We start from the raw sequence: 21,840 nt of genomic DNA, 5'->3' as shown, positions 1-21,840 counted from the left end.
GATTCATTAGCAATCAAATACTGAATCACGCTCGGACAGATAAAATGCGGGTGTTGCTTTGTGAGATGGGTATCAATGTCTTACGAGAAATCTCGGGCCAATCATTCAACAAGCTACTTTAAGTTTCAATTCTCATGCAGACGAAGGAAGGGGTCTGATTTCAGAGAATGTTTGTTGTGTGCCGAATAGTGGGGGAATATCTATGCGCTAAAGATAAATTTGTCTACTCGTGTGAAAATGCATTAGACATGCATAGTTTAATCCTAAACACAGTTGTAAATGGCTCTAACAGAAAAAAGCGTAGGGGTCTGAAAGGTGGATTTCGAGCACTTGTGATGAGAGCGGAGTAGACTGCTCATCACAACACAGTGGCTTCTCTGTAATTTCACAAACAGACGATGATTAGCATACGTTTGCCAAATTTGCTTGCAACTAGTGTTACATCCGTTTCTTCCTCAAATATTTTATATATCACCCAAATCAAAAGCTACTAAGATGTTTCTCATTCCTGACATGCACTAGGTAATTTAACTTGACAAGATGTTATTTATTTTCATTTATCAAAATAAAGTTTTGCCTGACCATGAGAAGCAGTCAGTAACAATGCTCACATAATGTGATTTTGAATATACTTAAAACTCTTCTCACCCGACTAGAGGAAGAACTGCAGTAGTAAATTAGTTGACCTTTGCTGATTACTTTCACAGCCAAGCAGCATCCAAGCATTTCAATGGAGCATTAATGGTTGTTTAAAACAGAAAGTAAGGAAGTGACAACGAGTGTTGTGTTGCCTCTTGCTCTGCTCAAGAAAATAGTGACTAGACTGACTTCTAAAAGACATCAGCAGAGAAGTAGTAGGTCATCAGAACTTAGTGAATACTATACATAATTGTGAACCAAAACAGAAAAAAGCTCAGCCTTGTTTCAGGATAATTGTGTCTTTAAAAAAGCAGCTTCACACACTCTCATGCATGCATACACAGATACTTTATATTCAGTCATGCACAAATGCATACACACAGACCTCTCTTAATCTTTCTGATGCACACATGTGTATGCTCATGCACACTTGCACACAAAATACACAAACAAGCACAACATGCAGTGCACTAAACACAAAGCAAATGTCCGCACAAAGTAGATGAGCTTCACTCTGTGTCGAATTGAAAGCATCTGCAAAGCCAGTTCCTCTCGGCCGTGGAGGAGTGCATCAGCCGGCAGAAGCGCCTGCTTGGTGTCCCAAGGTGGCTCGCGTAACACTTGGTCTGCTCCCTAGCCACTGCCTGGATCAGAGAGACCCACTGCTATCATCTAGGCGCTGGCAGCAGAGAGACTCGGCTTAGAATGACAAATTGGTTAGAGGGAGTGAGTGACGAGAGCAGGCCAAGAAATATACTTTGAAGAGAGAAATGCATTTTGGGTTGTGACAAGCATGCCACATTACATGGTCAAGTGTACAAGTCTGACTCCTGCCATGTGGATTGATCCGGATCCCAAAGACACTTAAATATGGCAAAGCTCTCTCATCAAGACAATGCCAAAGTATTTATCTTAGAAATTCACCCAAAATATTACTGGATTAGAAAGATTTTCAACACACTCTCTAGTCTTGTGGCCTTAATTTGTGTCAAACTGCTCCTCCTCTCCAAACTATAATAAGGGACAATGAGTTTGTAGTGTTTTTGGCTGTTAGCTCATGTTTAAGACACCGACAGTGTTGAAATATTTACCAATTTCTATGATTCTTCTTATACATGTAATTATATCCAATATAATCCAAGGAACCCTCTCCCCTTATTCACCGGGACATGTACGTAACTCACGCAGGACATTTAAAGAAATAATTCAGCAAAAAGTCACATTGCTTGGACAGTATAAAACCATGTTAACATGATTCTCACTGATGAATTATGTATTCAGAATGTTTAACTTAATCCACTATTTCAAAAAGGAAAGAAAATCTATGTTAAATCTATGTTTTTCTGTTTGTTTAGTATTATACTAAAACAAGGAAATTTCCCTGCCGTGGGATGAATAAAGTATAATGTATTCTGATCTAATCTATTGACGTAGAGCTTTGACTTTAGAAAGAGTAGTTTCCATGATTGTGGCACAGAATTGATACATCAAATATGCCCTGCATGCATGTACACAGCCACTCTATTACTTAATTTAAATAGTATCAGCTCTGTGCCTTTTCTGTAGGTATAAGGATTCCGAAAACTCACTGTCCTAATTCAAAGTTGTAGCAGTTGTAAAGGCAGTAAAAACAATATTAAGCTTCCTTGACATATTTTAGATTATCATAAACCCACATGGTATAAAATCCTCTTGTTAATCCAAAGCAATATTGCACTTGTCAAAACAATCCATGGTACCAGAGACTGTTCAACATCATAGCAATTGAGGAAAAAAATCCAATAAACTCCAATGAATGAAGACTGGTGATGGAGTGGATAGGGACCGATTGATTAATGTTGGAGTTATACTGCGTTCCAGTCTATCTGGGGAGAATAAAAAATTCTGGACATTTTTCTTTCAATACATGCATACATGAAATCATGATTTGAAAATTGACTACATATGATTAACAATGACTTCCAACCATTATGCAGACTATTTTAGCACATTTTTCAGTCATGCCCATTTGGATAACTGAGTGATTTACTAGCATTTGGTCCTGCTGTATTACGAGTGAGTTTGTTCTCAACAAAGCAGCTTCACAGGTTGTAATTATAGTGTTTTTCTGCAGGCTTCTTGGCACCTTGGTCAAACGCAGGCTCCTGTGTGCCTGTAGAACTCCCACCCATGTAAATTAGGCCCTCTTCCCTTGCCAAAGCAATCATGACATTGCACTGGTGCAATGCTAGGTCTGCAAATAAGCCTTGTCAAAAGCACACACACAAGACACCATATGTAACCCTCTCTGAGTAAACGGGCAGAGCAAACTGCAGAACTGGACCACTTGGCATCTCTAGAATTTGGTTTGAAGTTGTGAGTATTTTACTTTTGTTGTCAAATTGCTTTGCAAATGAGGCCTGGCACAATTTCAATGTTTTTGTGCTATATGTTCAGCTTCCTTCAGGCACTAGTTTCTGAACCTTCATCATTCTGTATGCATATGCATAGAACTGCACTAAGCTCACATGGAAGACTAGATAAATATGCCAAGCTGAAAATGGAAGGCAGCGTACTTGTGTCTTGTCAGCCTGTCTGTATGTTGTTTCTGTGTTGCTTAGCTTGACTGACATTGTCTATCTAATAACATGGCAGGTAGACAGTATGAAAGCCTTGTAGGGTTTTTACCTATTAAAATGATATTCAATCATTTTTTGATGGGCTTTTTTTGCCTGAAACCACACCTCAAAATCATTCAAGGTTCGAGTGCCATTCACGTCAAAACGTTGTGTTGCTTAAAGGCATATCAAAATAATTGTTTTAATATGTCTTGTTTTTTACTTGGCAATGACATTAATATGGGGTGATCGTACAATGAGGATAAAGAACATTTTCAGAAGTATGTTGACTAAATTTGAGCCACCGAATCCCTGGCTCACAATTACAGGGTTTTAGTTTGGGCATCATGGTAAAGGCATTGCTTTGCAATACAAGTGTTGAACATATTGCGTGTCCCTTTGATTGCATGTCCAAGTCAGCCACTAAATAATAATAATGCAGGGATTGAAACAGTGCAAAATAGCCCAAGGCTCAGAAATTGCTAATGAATAGCAGCGGGGTGCAGCAGGGGGTAGGGGATTGGGGCATCTGAAACCTTGCTTCTGGTTTCAAAGGCACATACACATAATCTATTGCTCTATAGTCAAAAACACATGTCATTGCCTTAAAAATAGGGTGGGTGGAAATCTTAACTATATGAGTGGTTTAACATACTGAAGAAAGCTATACAGGATTCCATAAACATTTTTTCATGCTCAAATAAATACGCATCTTATTCTTCTTATATAACATAAACATGATAATCAAACTTCAACACAATGCAGCTTTATCTTGTTTATCTTATCTCACTTGTCTTTTACGCTTGTTACACCCTCTTCTTTCACTGCCTGTCAAGAGGTCTTCTCACACTGCAGAGAACCATCAAGCAAAGGGAAATCCATGGAGAGGGACTGAGACAGAAGGCAAGAAAAAGAGAATATATTTGGCGCTGTGTGCTGCAGATCAAAACCATGGCAGTCACATGATCAAAGGCATTTGATAATCCTTGAACTACATTGCTCCTTTAATCCTAGTGAAATAACTATATTTTATTGGGGAGAGGGGGGAAACAATGTTCTGTTGGCAGACAGAGCTAGAAACGCAGTAACTAGCCACTGGAAATGCAGTTTACTAAATGTAGCATGGCACTTTTGAGGGAGCCGGGAAAGTCAACAGTATAAAGCCTACTTCTGTGTGTGGAGAATGGAGGCTGAGCTGATGGGGCTAGAAACACAAATGTGCCACAAGTCCCTGTCCACTCAGCACTGAATAGTGTTCTTGTTTTTTTCATGGGGCTTGTAAGGGAAGTTGGCTTGTTGAATGTGACCAGACTACTACTACATCTGGCAAATAGAAACAAAGGAGGAAGTTACGCAGCGTTTGACTAATATTCATTTTAAGCAAGCTTAAGTTTCTTCTTGGTTTTTCTGCATTGCACTCAATGTTCACCTAAATATGTATTATGCAGTACATAGTCCATAAGACATGGGCAATTTGTAGGTTATAATGGTTCTCGAGTGATGGTAGGAATTATGCTAAAGGAAAACCAACCTCAGCAAAGATCCTTACTAAATTAGCATGTCTCCAAGAAATCAGACAAAGAAACATCCTGTTTCTGTTATCTTTCCATATACTCAGAAAATAAATGTTGTTGTATATCATAGCAGTGTGCTCTCTGGGCCTCATCAAATTACAATAACCACCCCAAGCGCTCTGAAAAGACAAGAACATCAATATATGGTGTAATCTAAGGCCCTCTGTTACCAAGCTTGTCAATAGTGTTTCCCTATCAGATGCAAAATGTTCCAGAGCAAAGGTGAGTTGAAAGATTACAGTACTTTTTTCCCTTCCATTCCTTTTCTATTTATGAATTATCTCCTGATATATTTCCTGATCATCACATTTGTGTTTCCTGTAAAAACAAATACAAGGAACATGAGTTATTGCTCACATAGCTTCATGCTTTCCGCACTGATGAAACATTACCTTTTACATGTGTGCCTTACACTGGAGCTGTGTGACAAAGGAACATGCTGTAAATGAAAAGTGTGTTTTGATCTGCTAAAAAAATAAAAGGAGATTGTAATGGGGGAAAAAAACTTGCTTTGTGTTCACATGTGTGTCCAAGAAAGATAAAAGGATTTAGATTATCTATGGTTGGTATCAAGCTTTAACGGGGTCCTTTATTTTTGTGAAATAAATCACTGAATCCTAGCAAGGTTTTGAGAATATAATTTTTGTATTTTTGAATGTCACTTTATCTTCATCATTTGCGCTTTCAAATCAAAGTGGTTGATGAAGATGGGGTATAAATTGGGGTTGTTTTGTTGCAATTTTAAACAGACTTCAAATAAATCTCAAAATATTCTGCTCAGTTCATTGTGCATATTGCGGTTCTTATTTTGTAGAGTGATTACACAGAAGATGTTGACCTACTATTCTAGAGTGACTGGGCATTGAATTGGAAATGTTTGGTGTGAGTTTTATCTAAGCTTTCTATCTTCAGTATTGTTAGAGTTGATTAACCGTCAGTATCGGTACAGAGCTGAATCATCTGCAAATTGTAAAAGCTGTAGTTTGTTTCATTATAAATTGGACTGACTTCAGTTTGTTATCTACAGTATCTATTCAGCAATATAGAATATGTAAATCCCAATTTTGGAGTCATTGCCTGGAATGAAGGTCATTCTGTTTCCCCCATTGGAAAACCATCTTTATCTCAAAAGCAAATTCCATTTATTCCATCTTCTTCCCAAGAAAACAACTCATGTTTATTTGTCAAATCAATTAAGATATAGTTATATAGATTTCTCAATCCGGAGGGAAACATTCTGTCTACTAATTCGATCATCCCAGCAATGCCCATTTATTCATTTTTATTTCATGATGGAGTATTTATGCTGCCGTAGAAGCCTGGCAGTTTTTTTCTCTCTCTCAGTTGCCTTGGCCAGTTAGGTGTTTTCCTTCTATGTTGTAATGAAATATAGATGTTGAGAATCTGGAGAGTTGAGTGTCTCATCTGTCCTGGTGACACCATAAGGCACCCATTAATAGTGTCAGGGAGCATCAGACATACCACAGGCACATAATTGGATATGAGAGCATAACTGAAAGCACCTGCTTAGAAATCAACAAGGCCTCCCCAGGAGGTAGGCACTTGGTAGATCCCCAAAGAAGTTTGCAGAGCCCATCCACTTCCCTGCTGGGTGTGCCTCACAAATTTCTTTTTTTATTTCTGACTGAGGTCAGCCTCAAAATGGCTTCTTGATTCTTTTTTTTATGATGGCATTGTGAGTATGCAAATACTTTGTATCTTTGCATAATCACAAGCGGCGGGACCATCTGTTGTTGGCTTGTTGACTTACCTTGTGTCTGCTTTTTAATGGTGTTTTCTTGTATCTGAGTGATGTATTGGTGTATTAACAATGTGATAATCATTTAACCTCAAAAAACGCATTCAGGCGTGTATGCAAAAATCTGAACATATGTTCAGTGAAATCTTCTGACAAAGAAGGATTTATAATCCTTGTGGAGAGGATAGAAGGAAGGGGGAACTGGAAAACAAAACACATCACTATACTCACTATACCCACTCACATGGCGATAAGATGATATTGTCAAGATAAAGATTTAAAATATGACTGTCAACAAAAGCTGTGGTCTTGGATTAGTGGGCGACAAAGAACTGCATGCTTGTTGATTGAGAGTCGCCAAACCCCTCTGAAATATAATGCAAACATGCTAATGGAAAGGACTAGAAAATAAGCTGCAACTTCTGTCTCTGAAAATTTGCAAATGAGATTCCCTCCACTAAAAACGTGTCCCTGAAAATGTGTTTTTCTTGTAGAACCTGGGCCAGACACCGGAGATCTCATTTAACTCACCGCCCCCCATTTGTCCTCATAAGGTAAGCTCCAGTTTGTTTTCAGGCAGGGGACAAACAACATTATTTGAAATTATTGCAGACATGTTAAGCATTTAATTTTCTTATTGGGTTTTGTTTGTGTGCTTATTTACATCTCAAATTTGTACATTAGCTTTATATAATGTCAAGACCCTTCTCCTGTTTTCAAATTTTATATTCTATTCACCATATGCCTCGCAATAGTCTGAATAAAAATAATTGCAAATTAATTTGTTATATTAGTAAAAAAACAATGTTTAAAAAAAATCTTTTTTTGGTTTCTGCTATTTCTTTTTCTGCATGATTCAACATTTATTCAACATGGGCTGAGAAGGGCAGATTTATTCAATGCTAATTAGTCCAATACATGCACAGTCAAAGTCTTCACTTCGCTCTGATGGTCTCAAGTTATCCCCACACACTAAAGTAACTTTCTTCTTCAGTTCATGCTCCTGGTGCATGCCTCTTGCAAATGTGATAATGTGTTATGTAGTGAAATTCACACAATTTCAGTTCACTTAGCACCGAATGTGCCAAAAATGCCTGGGTCCTTTTCTGGATGAATGGCCAGTATGGAGGAGAGTGACTTGTTTCAAGAGTGGACCTTGGTAGAAGGAGGGCAATGGAGGGATGCTGTCTGACAACCTGTCATCAACTGTTCAAAGCTTAACACTCTTCTACATCACTAATGCACAGCTGGCTGTCTAAAAGGACTTTGGTGGCATTGAAAACTGCAGACGGTGGTAGTTCGGTGAATAATAATAAAATACGATACGCCTCCCCCTGTGTCTGTCATTGGGAAATCAGAGAGACGGCAATCAACTTTTGTTTGGAAGTCTGTCAATGCAAACCAACACAGCATGTCCTTCACTTAGGACCTGTACTTTTTAGATTTCCATTGCTCTCGATGAGAAATGACATAGTTTGGAATAGGATGGTATGTTTCAGAAGTTTTAATGGGGACACCTCTCTTTCTATACCTCTCGAGAATGTCTATGTCTATGTCCTGTTATTTCTGTCTACCACATTTTTCTTCTCATTCTCCCTTGCTCTCTTTCCATTTTCACACAGCTGATCAGGGGTGATGTAACAGGGGAACACCGTGGGTTTGTGGATTGTGTTATTCACGTTTTAGCTGTTAGCAGCCGAACATAATCTCCCTCTACTCAGCTCACATTAGTCTCCATGATCCGCACCAACCCAATATGTGCAGCGAATGCAATGGGCCAGCTGGGCTAATTTAGTATGTCAGTCAGCTCAGGAGGCTGGTAAAACGAGTAAATGGATGGATATGATTTATATGAAAAGAATATTCTGATTATAATGGCTCTTAGAATAGAATATCCTCTGTCTTTTTACACTTCTCTTCATCTGCATTGTGTGCATCCCCAGACAGATACTGAAATGAACAGAGGGCTTTTAAACTGACTGCTCTATGATTATATTAATACTGTGAGAGCGAGGAAAGACAGGGGAGGGAGGAGATGGGGTGCCCGATCACTAAGTATATATAATTGCTTCTTGACACATTGGCCAAATTCTCCAGTGCCAGAATCTGAGGGAAGATGATTAACGGCTGTCCGAGTGGGTGGGCACTGCAGGTCGTTCAGGCCCTTTGGTTTCCATAGCAATCCTATTCTAAAGGCCATATATTGCATACTGAAAATCCCAGAGGTCCACACATTGTTAAACTACAATTATAACTCACATAGAGAGCATTGTCAGTCCACCGCAAACTCTCTTATTCTACCGCCAAGCAGCTTGCTGCTTTCTTCCCTCTCTCTCTCTCCTTTCCTTTTTTCCCTCCTTGATTTTTTTTAAATTGTCTCCTCTAGCTTGCGAGAAGATAAAGAGTGACAATCTTGCATTCTGTGAATAATTGATGAGTGGGCTCACCTCAGAGCATCATTACAGTACCGCAGTCAGGGTAAGAGGTGAGGGTAAGATCATATTTCTGACACGAGGCTTCAGGCGGCAGAAAATTGTGTCAGTTTTTCACAAAGCTTTCTTCTAAATGTACAGCACGAATACCACTTTCCCATCATGGCACAACAGAATAGGAAGGAATCATGAAAAGGATGTGTGCATGAATAGTCCTTGTACATAAGCTGTAGAATCACAATTGTAGCACAGATGGTAAACAGCAACTTCTGAAATTTCTCTATTAACCACAAGTTTATTTCTGTGTTCTACAAAATGTACTATAGTAAACATTCTATTTTTTATAGGCTTCGCCTTCTAAGAGCTGATGTTATTGGGTAAATCTGTTAAAAGTTATTTGATATAGAAGGGCAGTGTACTGGCTGATAGTATTGTGTTTGTGTCCGTATGTGCGCAAGAATCTGTGTGTGTGCATGCATGCATTAATAAATGTCGTGTGTCTATGTGAACAGTGCATTCTGGTTAGGTGACAGATGGAGAGGGCGAGGGGTGGGGGTGGGGATCAAGCACCTCTGACAGTATAGAGCCTGCACTGCACCCTGTTCCTGCCAGCTCTGAAATTGCTAAGGTAAACCAAAGCCGTGCAACTCCAGGATGCCATTTCACAGTTTTACTTCCCACACAAAAGGAGAACCTCTCCTGTGAAATGTCACCTAACAATGTAAAAACGGAATAATGGACATGTGAGACAGACACGCTGGTTCTTGAAGCCCACTTCATCCTGTGAGATCTGACTAGGATTCAAATGTAAACAAGCAGATTGCCACAGATACATGCTTAAGATATCCCATGTGAAGCAGTGTTTTTAAGCCAAGGGAAGGCCACTGAAAAAGCACATATTAATGATGATTAATTCTGTATAATAAATGAAAATCCCTCTGGCATCCAAACAAGGGGCTAGTCATGCAGCAATTAAGCTTAGTTAAAGGCATCGAGCTGACTTTGGGTGGTTAGTGAGGCATCGTCCTAAACACGTACGTCCAAATGAACGTTCTGGCACATTCAAGTTTGCAGACACACATATTGACTCACTCAAATCGTCTCACATACACACACACAATTCACTTGAGGTAAATATGATCTCAGAAGACAAGCAGTAACAACCCGCGGCTCCATTGAGGTGCTCGGGGTTGCATTGGTGGCCATCGTCAAACAAATAATTCTTTGTGACTGAAAAAAAGACAATCCAAAAGGTCATTTGTGACCTCTGGGACCAGTACTGTGCACAATCTGTCACTAGCAAGCACCACATGTCTGTGTCAAATGGCAAAAGGTATGCAGTGTAGCCAGCCTGCCGTGTAATATAGGCAGTCGGCCTATGTGTACGTGGGATCACTGTCACAGTTGCCTTTTCAGGGCTCTGCAGTCTCTTGGCTTATCTGCAGAACATCCAACATGCCATACTGTATCGACTGGCTGGATAACTTGAAGGGCTACTCACAATATGGCTCACATTATGCAGGCTTTACTATTTGAACGTTTTAACGGCCACACATGAAGTACTTTATAAATAAATACGATTGGATTCACATTTTTAGTGGAAATTTGACAGAAAGATCCTAAATTGTATTTGATGTCATTAAAGAATAAGTTTAATGGCATCAAAAGTTATTTTGGGTGAAATATTCAATCCCAGTGATTTATGCCTAACATAAAGCAGATAACATGTCATACAGACTGTATAAAATAAGTATTCAGCATATTATTCATTCATGTCTGTGTGTGCTCTCATGCAGTGCATATCTTATTATGGCTTATGAGGTTGAGGTAATCCTCAGGGGAATCACTAAAAGTCGCTAGCCTCCATGTTTGATATTATCTCGCTTGTCACACAATTTCCACAACAAGGGTTAATAGCATAACAAATTCAGGGAAATTGATAAAGAAATAAATAATCCGTGCCTCCCCGCCGGCTTTCCATGCTCATATATTTGCATCAGACCACACCTCCATGTGGAACAAATCAATAATATTCCATTTCTAACCAAATTCCTCTTTTTGAATGGTGGAGTCCAATTTCCATGGACACCCTAACAAATTAGATATACCGACAGTTGCATGAGATAAAGAAAAAGAAACACCGGGATGACATGGTTGGTTCTGTAACAAAAACTACACCATGCATATAACGTGTAGAAGTTGCATTAAATTTCATTCTGAATTCTCTCAAAGTGCAAATGAGGCACAGTTCTGTATATTTCCCTGCACTGTACTGTCTCTCTCTCTCTCTCTCTCTCTCTCTCTCTTTCTCTCTCTCTCTCTCTCTCTCTCTCTCTCTTGTTTCTGTGTTCTCTCTCTCTCTCTCCCTCTCTTTTGCTGGCTGTCTTTTCCTCTCCCGTGCCACAGCATAACTCCCCCTACATCCATCTAAACCAATCAGGGATTTGAGGGCCTCACTTCCAATCAATTACCACCCAAATCAGTGCAGAGCCCTTTGATATAGAATCATTTGTCAAATCAGTGCAGATGGCTGGGGGCAGGTACCCTTGTGCCAAAGGCCACATCCACATGGAAATCTCTGCTCAGGGTGGGCTCTCCCGATGCTTTGCAACCCATTTATGGGAAGTCCTTTAGTGCTCCAGGACTGCTGTCCAGCTGCCTGGTCCCCTACATTGATAATGTACGAGCATCTCAGCCTAACCGGATAATCCCAGGCTACCATATTAAATAATGGACTATTTTGGACCATTTTTAAGGCAGGAGAAACGTGACTTTCACAGATCTACTTGAGGTGTTTATGTCAACTGCACAGAAGCTGCTGGAAGTGCACCATGGTTCATTTCTTAAGTGCAGCATTATCACCTTTGACCCGCTGTGACAAAACATGCCTTAGTCCATGAGCCAATCCACTGAAGCGGAGGACAGAAATTCAAATTTTCATCATGTGAGTGCACATGCTGCAGGTGTTGTTTTCTCTTGTCAACATTGAACAGAAAACATCCTGATACATCTGATCTCAAGACATACAGCGCAGTGATTATATTCAAGACGGTACTGTGAAATACAAGTAAAAGTGGAAACTTAAGATCAAGAGCACCTGTACTGTACTGACAGTAAAACCTGATGAATAGGTAAACAATCATATATAGTAATGGTGTGTGAAATAAATTATATAAACTGTGATTGATAAATTCCCACCGCAGTGATCTGAATTAACATTCATTCATAATAATCCTTGGGCAAATAATATATATATATATATATATATATATATATATATATATACAGCATATACATCAAGAATTGTGCAAACATTGTTGGCAGATGTAACATAAACGAAGAAAATGTAAATCATAATGTAACACCAAAAAAACTAAATATGTGCCTACATTGAGAATATATTTCAGTGTAAAAATCAGGCTTTCTACTTGTTTTATTGATGCTGTTCATGTGAAATAATAATATCCCGTGATGCATGTAAAGAATAGTTAATGGTATTTAATCCAACAAACAACGCAGTAACATCTATTCTGCTCCAGGTCAAAGATGTTGGGTTCCCTATATCCTTTAAATGTAGCTGATCCTCTTCCCTGCTGCTCAATTCTTTTTCACAATGTCAACAGACAATTCTATAGTCACAAACTGTGTCTCGAATGGGGAAAGTCTGCAAACAAGGAGCACTCCTCCGTTGATTGTGCCATTAATGTGTGATTGGTTCATTCATTAAACAGGCTTGGGAGAAAGGCAATTCGCCCCTGTTGATGTAGTGTGAGGAATATTAGATGGAAACTCTGTTCTTGTGATTAGGGTATTTACCGTACCCACTCTACGCTTTTACCACAAAAACTCCAAGCAATTTCACCTAAATGAAGAGAATAATATGTAACATGCATGCACTAGAACTGATTGACATAACTAAATATACAAATACTTTCAAGGAATAAATACCCTGTACAGGTAATGTAAGTCATTAAATGTTGTTGTTTTGTTGATACACGTAACATACAGTTGGTGACATTTTTCTAATGGACTGATGCTGTCTCAGCTACCTTCCAGGGAACACAACCACAGTTACGTTTTTTAGGTCAGGTTAGCAGGGCCTGTTCTACATAATCTTTTGCTTAGCTGTCGCTGCTCTGGCTCACCAGGTGCATGTTTTTGTGTCTTGAGTTTTTTGCATATTTATGTGGTGTTCTTGTCTTGACAAAAATTAAATTGAGCTAATCTTTGGTCATTTAAAAAATATACATATACATATGTTATGTAACTTCATATAATTTGCATAGTACAAAACAACTTTGGGAAAAACAGATAAGGTTTTCTGCACCTTTACACGGTCTTGATCCACTGAATGAAGGTGGAAAGTGATTTCCATCAAGAGAATGATGGCACCGGCCATGATTACTTTCAAGCTTTTTGAAACACAGAGAAAGCTACAGAACAAAATAAATCATAATGGAACTGTTGCCACTGTTGCAGGATGGTAGATGCTGAGCTGTTGACCTCACAGACATTGCTTGTGATGCTTTAGTTTGTACTGAACTGGACAGAACAGTTTGAACACCCAACAGATGAAAACTATATTTGAACTGAAGACAGTCAGAAGCAGATCTGAGTGTTGCAGTGTTCAGTAGTACGATTGCTTCACATGTACGAACTGAAGTGCATTCAAAAAACTGTAAAGCCGGTTTGATTAGGTTTATTCAACAAAACTACTTGGTTAGGATGGATGTGATTTTGCCAGGGTTACAAATATTTTTTTAGTGTGTTTTTATTAGTGTGTGTGTGTGTGTGTGCGTGTGTGTGTGTGTATTTATTTATGTATATATATATATATATATATATATATATATAATGTTTTCCATACTTGTTTGTGGCTGATCAGTCAAGCATTTATAATACTTGGACAGACATGAAATCCCCCTGGCTGAAACATAAACAACACAACTACATTAGTTTTCATAGGCATTGATTTTCTTGGCCAGGTCGTTGTCATGTAATTGTTTGCCATTAGAAGAAGACTCTGTAGTTAGATTTCCATGTTTAATGACTTAAATAAAGCCTTTGAGGCTTCATTAGCTTGCACACTGGTGCAGCTTGAACTAGATTGTCTAAAAAAGAAATGTGAGAAGTTAAAGCAAACCAAACTTGTGTCCTCAGGTGATCTGGCCTGTCAAAACAGGAATAAAATAATAAATAACCAGAAACATAAATGAATATACAAATAAAAACCTTCAAATTCCAAAACATTTAATTTATATATGAAGCATAATCACAAATTTGTGATTCACGGTTGAGGTCTAAGTTATTAAATAGCTTTTTTTTAATGATTTTATTCATGAGCAAAGTACTATTCAATACCTTCATGTTTCAGTGATGTATTCTGGCCTCTTATTTTCCCTCCCTACAATTATAAATCAGTGCAGTGCTGTGGGATGACATAGATGCCAGAATTCAGTTCTTTGTGCAAGAATAAGACAAGTTCTCTGTAGTGTTTGAAACTCATTCTTTTAGAGTCTGTCTTCAGATCAACACAGTACAACTGTGTCTTTGGCATACAGAACAAAGATTGCCCAAATTAGAAATGAAAAAAAAAATTCTTAAAAATAAAAAACTCCCAAGGATCCCATGACCACAAGCATACAAACTGAAATGACCCCAGTGGCCGGGTGATATCTGCAAACACATTCTAAGTCATATTTTTGCAGCAATTACATCATCAGCAAGCTGCATTCACAGATTGAGCCAGAGTGTGTCGTCAGTTCTCCGATTTCACGATTTATAGTCGTCATACAAACAACACTTTCACTGTAGATGCTAATCACACTGCATTTCTAATTCATGTTAATATGTCAAAGGTTTCCCTGGATGTCTTCACCTTGATGTTTTACGAAGTGAACAGGTTATTTAGGTTTTAAATATAACTACTACATGCCCACACGTCAGTTAAATTAATGCAAACACATTTTGTGTCAAAATATTCCTCTACACTATTAGAGGTGCCTCAATGTACCTCATTATTTTTTGTTTGCTTTATTCAGTGCACTGCAGTTTGTGCATCATTGCTTTAAGACTGTTTAGAAAATAGTGAGTGTCATCTCCCAATTTTGCACCTATTGTAAAGGACACAGTTCTTATGCTTTAATACTGTGACACAGATTTCATGATCACCGAAAATGCCTTGTATCATTTCAGACAGAAAGGAAAATAAATGGAATAATAAGAGGAAATTGCAGTTTGGAAATGGTTATAAGGGTGTAAGCTCTCTAGGCAAGATCATGCTGCATTGCTCAGGATATTTTTCTCACAATCTTCCTTTGCATATTTCACATTGGCGTAGTCTTTGGAGATGTAAGTCATGCTGAGAGAATTTGACTCTGCATGCTAAAAAGGCATATATATGAGAGGCAAAAAAACATAACCAGCAGATGACCTTATTACACTTAGTGTGTACCATGCAGTAGCAATATTGCCTTTATTTGTCATTATTACCACCCGCCATTACTGTGAGTGGGAGGAATATCAATTGTTCAAAGAGGGCCTCCGACTAAATGTTAAGGAGCCCCCCTGTCATGTGAGACACATCCCTACTGTTCTGAGTGGGCAGAAATGGCTGTGTTTTACTACTTATGGATATTCACTGGAAGAACACAGAGCGGGTCTTGCTGTAATAAGGCATTTACCAATGCAGAGTAGCACTGTGCACTGTGAGAACATATGTTAATGCACTTGGCTGTGGCCAGAGAAACAGCAAGAGGTTTAGGGGGAAAAAAACACATGAGGCTGGCTTCCTGGAGCACAGATTTGCCTTCTACAAAGATATTAATATGACTGGTGCTCAGCGGAGGAAGAGAAGGAAAAATTACCCTGCTACTGAGGAGAAGTTTGTTTTGGTGATGGACCCCAATTGGGTAAGGCAGGCTGGGGAAGAGAGACGGTTTTGTACTCAGTGGCTATTGGATTACATCAATGGTACATTTTAACTGACTACACTGCCAGAAAAAACCTGACATCAACATATTTGAGTATAGAGGTTTTTGACTTACAACCACCGGTACATGGTTGTATACACTGTATATTCCAGATGCACACATACAATGCAGTTTTCTCTATAATAAATTGGTTCTCTATTTGATAAAAAAAATGATCTCTTTGTAGTGATCAAATTACATAGCAACAAATGCAGTCTGTTTGAAGTGAGACCAGTCAACAGTTCACACTTAATTCCTGCTTTCCATTTAAATTATTAATGTTTAACAAGCTTCTTTGTGAAATCCCTATGCTTGCGGGGATATGTGAAGATTTGAAAAACAGATGAAGTTAGCAGAATGCTATTACAGCTAACCATTTGGCTATCAATTGTATCTTTACATTAAAGTCAGAAGCAACTACAAGTTTCCAGGAGATCATTACCATAAATGTTCTGAATAATCATTAATCAGTATCTTCATTGGGCCTCATGTTTGTCAGTGAATGAAAATGATTCTGTCTCTTTGCTTCAAACACGAGCATGTGATACAGTAGGTAATTGCACATCACAATTTATGGACAATGCTTCTGCCAGTCTCAATGAAGAAGACTGTCACATGTGTCAATGGACGAAAGATTAAACGGATGAACGATTCACGTTACCAGCAAATCTTGATAAAACCAAATTTTTGACACATGAAGGGGCTTTCCATTTTCTTTTCCACCATCTTTCCTATTTGAGAGTACACTTAGTGCCCACTTTATCACACGCACCTCCCTATTAATGCAGCTTACTCCTCCAGACAGTGAGTCAAACCTTTGTGACTCACTATGCAAGCAGACAACAGATGAGGTTGAGAGGTTTACTTTTGGTCCAGGTAAACCTGCAGGCTCAACACGTGTCACTAGCATTTACGTATACAGTGTCTGTGTTTAGTTAAGTTAAATGCATGGAGGGAGACACTTGGACTTAAATAGACATAATGTGTTGTAGAAGCTTCAGTAAGCGCACGATCATTGAAACTAAATCTCTGAAAAGTAGAAGAACCCTTTACTTATCTTAAAAATATGTGTTTCTGTTGCAAAATGAAGATGACAGAAATGTATGTATCTCGCCTGTTTGGTATCAACATCAAAGGGTGTTGTTGAGGTCAATGTGGTGAGGAATGTTTTCTTGGCACAATCAGTATTCTTCAGGCCACAGCGTACTTTTTTTAACCTTGATGATAATAAAAAATATCAATATAATGATTATATCATATTTTAGGTGTGCTAGAATGTAGGGATTGACTATGTGATGGAAAGAGAACACATGGAGGCCAGAGGAATCTTCATCCAGGGTATGTTTAATGTGATGTTTACATGACCCAAACAAGCAGTTCAGGCTGGTGTTGATAAAGAAAGAAGGTTGAGGTTGAGAAAGAAATAGTACTGTATATTGTATATACTGAAAACTATATACCACCTAAGGCTTGTGAGAAGCCTCTATCCTGCAGCCATCTTTGAGGGGACGTCTGACCCTTAAGACTCATAGAAAAAGATTTTGTTCAACTTGTATCTGACTTTTGTGCTGCTTTTGGATGCTCATTCAAAAGAAAAGCCAAAACTAAGCAACATGGAATTACATTTCAGAGATGAAAATGTGTTTTACAAGATTTTGCTGTTACGCACGTTTTGAATTTAATATCACAAGAGGTAACCTTAATCCTTCTTTAAAGCTAACAGAAAGTTAGTGACTGTCCTGATATTAAATTAAACACATGATAGGTTCAGTCAGTTAAAGTGTTTTTTCATTTAAGCAACTGGCAATATATCAGTAGGAATGCGAAAATAATGTTTGTCATCTGTGTTTTAAAGCAGCAGTTCTGGGGCTGAACTGCAGTTTTTGGATTTGGCACTTGAGGCGAGTCACTCCCCATAGACCCCCATGTTCAAAAAAATCCAACTCTACAGCAGGAATACACAGCCTGGTACCAAAAACTGTTTTGGTCTCTATAGCTAATGTCACCCCTCATAACAACCGTAGGGTGGTTAAAATCTTTTGTAACTCACCCGTTTAAATTAGATTAAGGCTAAAAGCTGCGTATCGTTACTATCTACACAAGATAAGGTATTTTGATTTGAAAACCAACATTTTTAATTAAATCAAGTATTATGTACTATAAATTCACGTGTGGCCATTTGAGCTCAGTTGGGCATTTTTAATTTATTTTATTATTTGTTTCATTTGTAATAAATATGCCTTGATGGACATACATGCCTTATGAGGTGTGGCATGTGCGTCCCGTGTGTAAGATGAACACAACACGTAAAAGGTGTTGGTGATGTGGAAGGGCAAGGTGTTCATCTGTGCAATGCAATGATTACTTCCTATTATAGGGACCAAATAGATGCTTGAATGAAAGCAGAAAATACCTTATATCTGCCAGTAGTTGGTGTACTTATGATATATTCGCTTCTATAAATACAGCCAACAAGATTTCCAACCAGGGTGCAGCCCTTCATATTGGCAGTGTATTGTTCTATTCGAGGGGATTTTCTCACACGATAATGTGTCATTGTCTAAAGATGGTTCCAGGAAATTACTTTACTTTACTCCAATGGCCTGCACATTCCCCAGATCACAGCCTAATAAAACACTTTGGGGATGAGGTGAAGTGGGATGTTTACTGAATTTGCGCCACTGGAAAACTGCAACAACTGCGCTGTCAAGTCGGTATAGATCATATCCCTATGGAACATTTTTGGCACCTTGTGGAATCAGTGCCTTAACAAAAAAAGATGTTGCTGTTCTGAGGGTCAAAGAGTACCATGCACAGTAATACCAAGGTGTATCTCATAAAATTGTCAATGAATGTATTTACAATGCTGGTAAAGGACACTCTGGCTGAAATATTCCTTCCCTTCCTTAGCTTCTTAGCACAGCCATGACGTCCTGAATTTACATAGTAGTAAAGATCAGTGTAGCTCTTGGAAGCTGGTGTGACACTTTTTCAAAACAGCTCCCCTTTTTCCCTAGTGTAGTCTGGAGCAAAGGGGGTGAGCAGGCAGTGAGTGATGTGGGTAAAGAAAGCTTACACGGAGTCGACCTCAAAGAGCATTTTGTCATAAATCTTCACTTGGTAAAGAATACCTACAACCCTACACATCACGGCCGAATCAAGGTCTGTTTCGCACTATTTGAAGCTTGTTAATATCAGTTGATAAGTGAAACAAGTACAAAAAAAGAAGTAAAAACAGCACTTCTTCTCTTAAACTGGCCCAGCATTTTTTTTTTCTTTCTTCATTTTTTAGCACATGAGTGATTTTTGGTAAGCGATAATTATTAAGTTATATGTCATTGCATTATCAAGGATGTCCTTCAAGCCATGTCTGATTTCAAGGGACAGCTTGACAAAACTCACTTTGAATTTGGTTGAAAGCATGTCTAATTGAATTTTGATACGTAATTAAATCAAGCAATAAATCAGCCCAGATCCCACTGCAACCGACAATTCAACACTCCTGAGCACCACAAGCTAATTATGATGAAGTTATTATCTCAGCCAAAGGGAGTACTCTGAATGGCTCCTTCTGCATCATGTAGAATCTTTTCAACTAGAATGTGCTCAACCTTGAGGAAAGGGCATCTTTCATGTGAAGGATCCAGAAGATCCTGTACATATCTCTCACTTGGTTAGAAATGCATCCATGTTGGAACAGTGTCCCATTCTGAAGGAGGTCATTAAAGCAGTCCTGGTGTTATGTTTCTGACTCACTTGAACCCATAAACAGGTTGATGCACCACGTCAGAAATGATCTGATGTGTTGTAAATCAGCAATTACAGCTGCTAGTAATTTCTCGCAATAATGGCTCACTGTGCAGGACATTGATTTAAAATGGATTAAGTGCATCATCCTCATCATCTGGTTGCCAAGTCGCATATGGTTAATCAATTACGTTCCCCTGCGATTTAAGTATGCTTTAGATGCCATGCACCGCACATGTAATCTCATGACATAAGGTATTAAATGAAGTCTAATTGTAAACTTGCAGCTATGTGTCTTATCTTACTCTTATAATACCTTCCCTAAGTAGCTAAATTGGTGTGTCAGTAAGGGGGTGTAAAAAAAAATTTAAATATTAGTGATGTCCGTCCATCACATGATCGTTGTAAATAAATGCGAATAAATTAATCAAATGTGTTTTAATGATCAGCCTGCTTAAAATTGAAAAAAAACTTTTACAAATACATAAAGAAGTAAAAGAAATAATCTAAAAAGGCACTCCAAGTCCCCAGACAACCATACTAGATCTAGCTGGTATGGTTTTCATAAATGAATCCTCTGCAACAATTACCGGAGTAGCCTCCTTCTGCATAATTTGATGAGCAATAAGAAAATTGATGAACTTTTTTAATTATTATGCCGCTTGGGATTCTGACACAAGTGCCACAGAGAGGGAGGGGGGTCCACCACCACAGCTGCTGAGGAGCTTTTTTCCCCCTTCCTTTCTCTCTTTTCCTCTTCCTTCCTTCTCTTTTTTAATTCACCCAATTTGTCGGTCCAAATGAAACAGCAAAAGGTTAGAGTGTGGAGTAATTAACAGCAGCTAGCCTAATGAAATCCGGAGGGGCCGGTACGCTGGGAGGATCAATACCTCGCTAAGAGTGAAGCCAGAGGGGGGATTGTCCAGGGGAAACTAACATATACAGACCACTTAATAATAATAAGCTGATGAAAAGGCAACATGTTGTCCACTTGTAAATCAAAATTGGTTCGAACACATTGTGACATTATTGCTGTCTAGTAATTGCGTTAAAGGAAAGTTGCTCCTTGTGCACACTCAAGACGTGTTCGGGATTTACACCACTCTGTGTGGTTTGCTGAGAGGGTTTCCCTTTATTGAATGTCAATAAGCACATCAATACACTTTGGACAACTGGACACCAATGCAGAGGGAAATGGGGATTCTATTTATCTAAGGCTACACTTAAGTATATTGAAGACTTTATTAGCCCCTTTTGATGAGGAGGTGTTTTGTCTGCAACACTTTTATCACGCTGTCTAAGACATGCTGCGTTTGCCAGAAATGTAAGAGATGTAAACTCTGCCCAGACGTCCACATTTCTTGTGCCTGCACACAGGAGCAGATGGCATTCAGGTCCAAGTTTTCCACTGTGGATATTTGTATTGGGCATGCATATGTCTGCATGTGTGTGACTGTGACACGGCCACCTGACAAAGCTGTCATTTTTCTTCTATTGATAAATTCAGGCACAACCATCTCATCCGTAGGGAGAATCTCCTTGATAGCAGGCCACCTGCCTTTCTCCCACCCTCTCTAAACAGCTTGAATTCGCAGACTGTGGCACTGCCCTGGCATTTCTGGTATATTGAACAGTCCTGACAAGTCCTGCTTGACCATTATTTTCACAGACTTCATGCATTGAGACTAGCTGAATTGAACTGCAGCACGCTAAAGTGAGCCTCAACAATGAACCTCTGAGATGGAGTCAAAACAAATGTGAAAAGCACAAGGGCAATCTTTGGAAGTTTAGGAAACCGGTGCTAGCTAACATGCTTCCCATCTCGTTGCCTTGCTCTGTGCTTTTCCCCACCTTCAAAGGTATTTAAACCACCAAGTGTAGTGTAATGTAGGAGGCTGTAGAGATGTGAACAGCAGATCTCATTAATGTTAAACCATTAGGAACATGGGGACCCCAGGGAGGAGTTGTTTTAAGGCTTTCATAGGTTGAAGTTCTCACATCATACACTCTTAAAAATAATTTTTCAAAAACTGTAGCAAGGCGTCTTGAGGCACCCTCTTTCTAAAACTTTAAACCATATGCAGAGTTTGCATGAGGGGTGTGGAGGTGTGGGGGGGGGGG

General features: G+C 38.9%; 1 protein-coding gene across 2 annotated transcripts in view; it reads left to right on the top strand.

Annotated features, from left to right (window-relative positions):
- The window catches only part of pcdh11 (protocadherin 11), a 124,751-nt gene that overhangs the window by 47,779 nt on the left and 55,132 nt on the right, over positions 1-21,840 (top strand). Inside the window, exon 4 of one of the 2 annotated variants that reach the window (XM_034883513.1) lies at positions 7,064-7,123. The exons of the other annotated variant lie outside the window; for it this stretch is intronic. Within the exon in view, the coding sequence (XP_034739404.1) occupies positions 7,064-7,123 (60 nt within the window). The remainder of the gene's footprint in view (positions 1-7,063; positions 7,124-21,840) is intronic. 2 annotated transcript variants of the gene reach the window in all.

This window comes from Etheostoma cragini, chromosome 10 (genome assembly GCF_013103735.1).
Source record: "Etheostoma cragini isolate CJK2018 chromosome 10, CSU_Ecrag_1.0, whole genome shotgun sequence".
NCBI classification, from domain to species: Eukaryota; Metazoa; Chordata; class Actinopteri; order Perciformes; family Percidae; genus Etheostoma; species Etheostoma cragini.
This window is presented reverse-complemented; position numbering and strand designations above follow the sequence as displayed.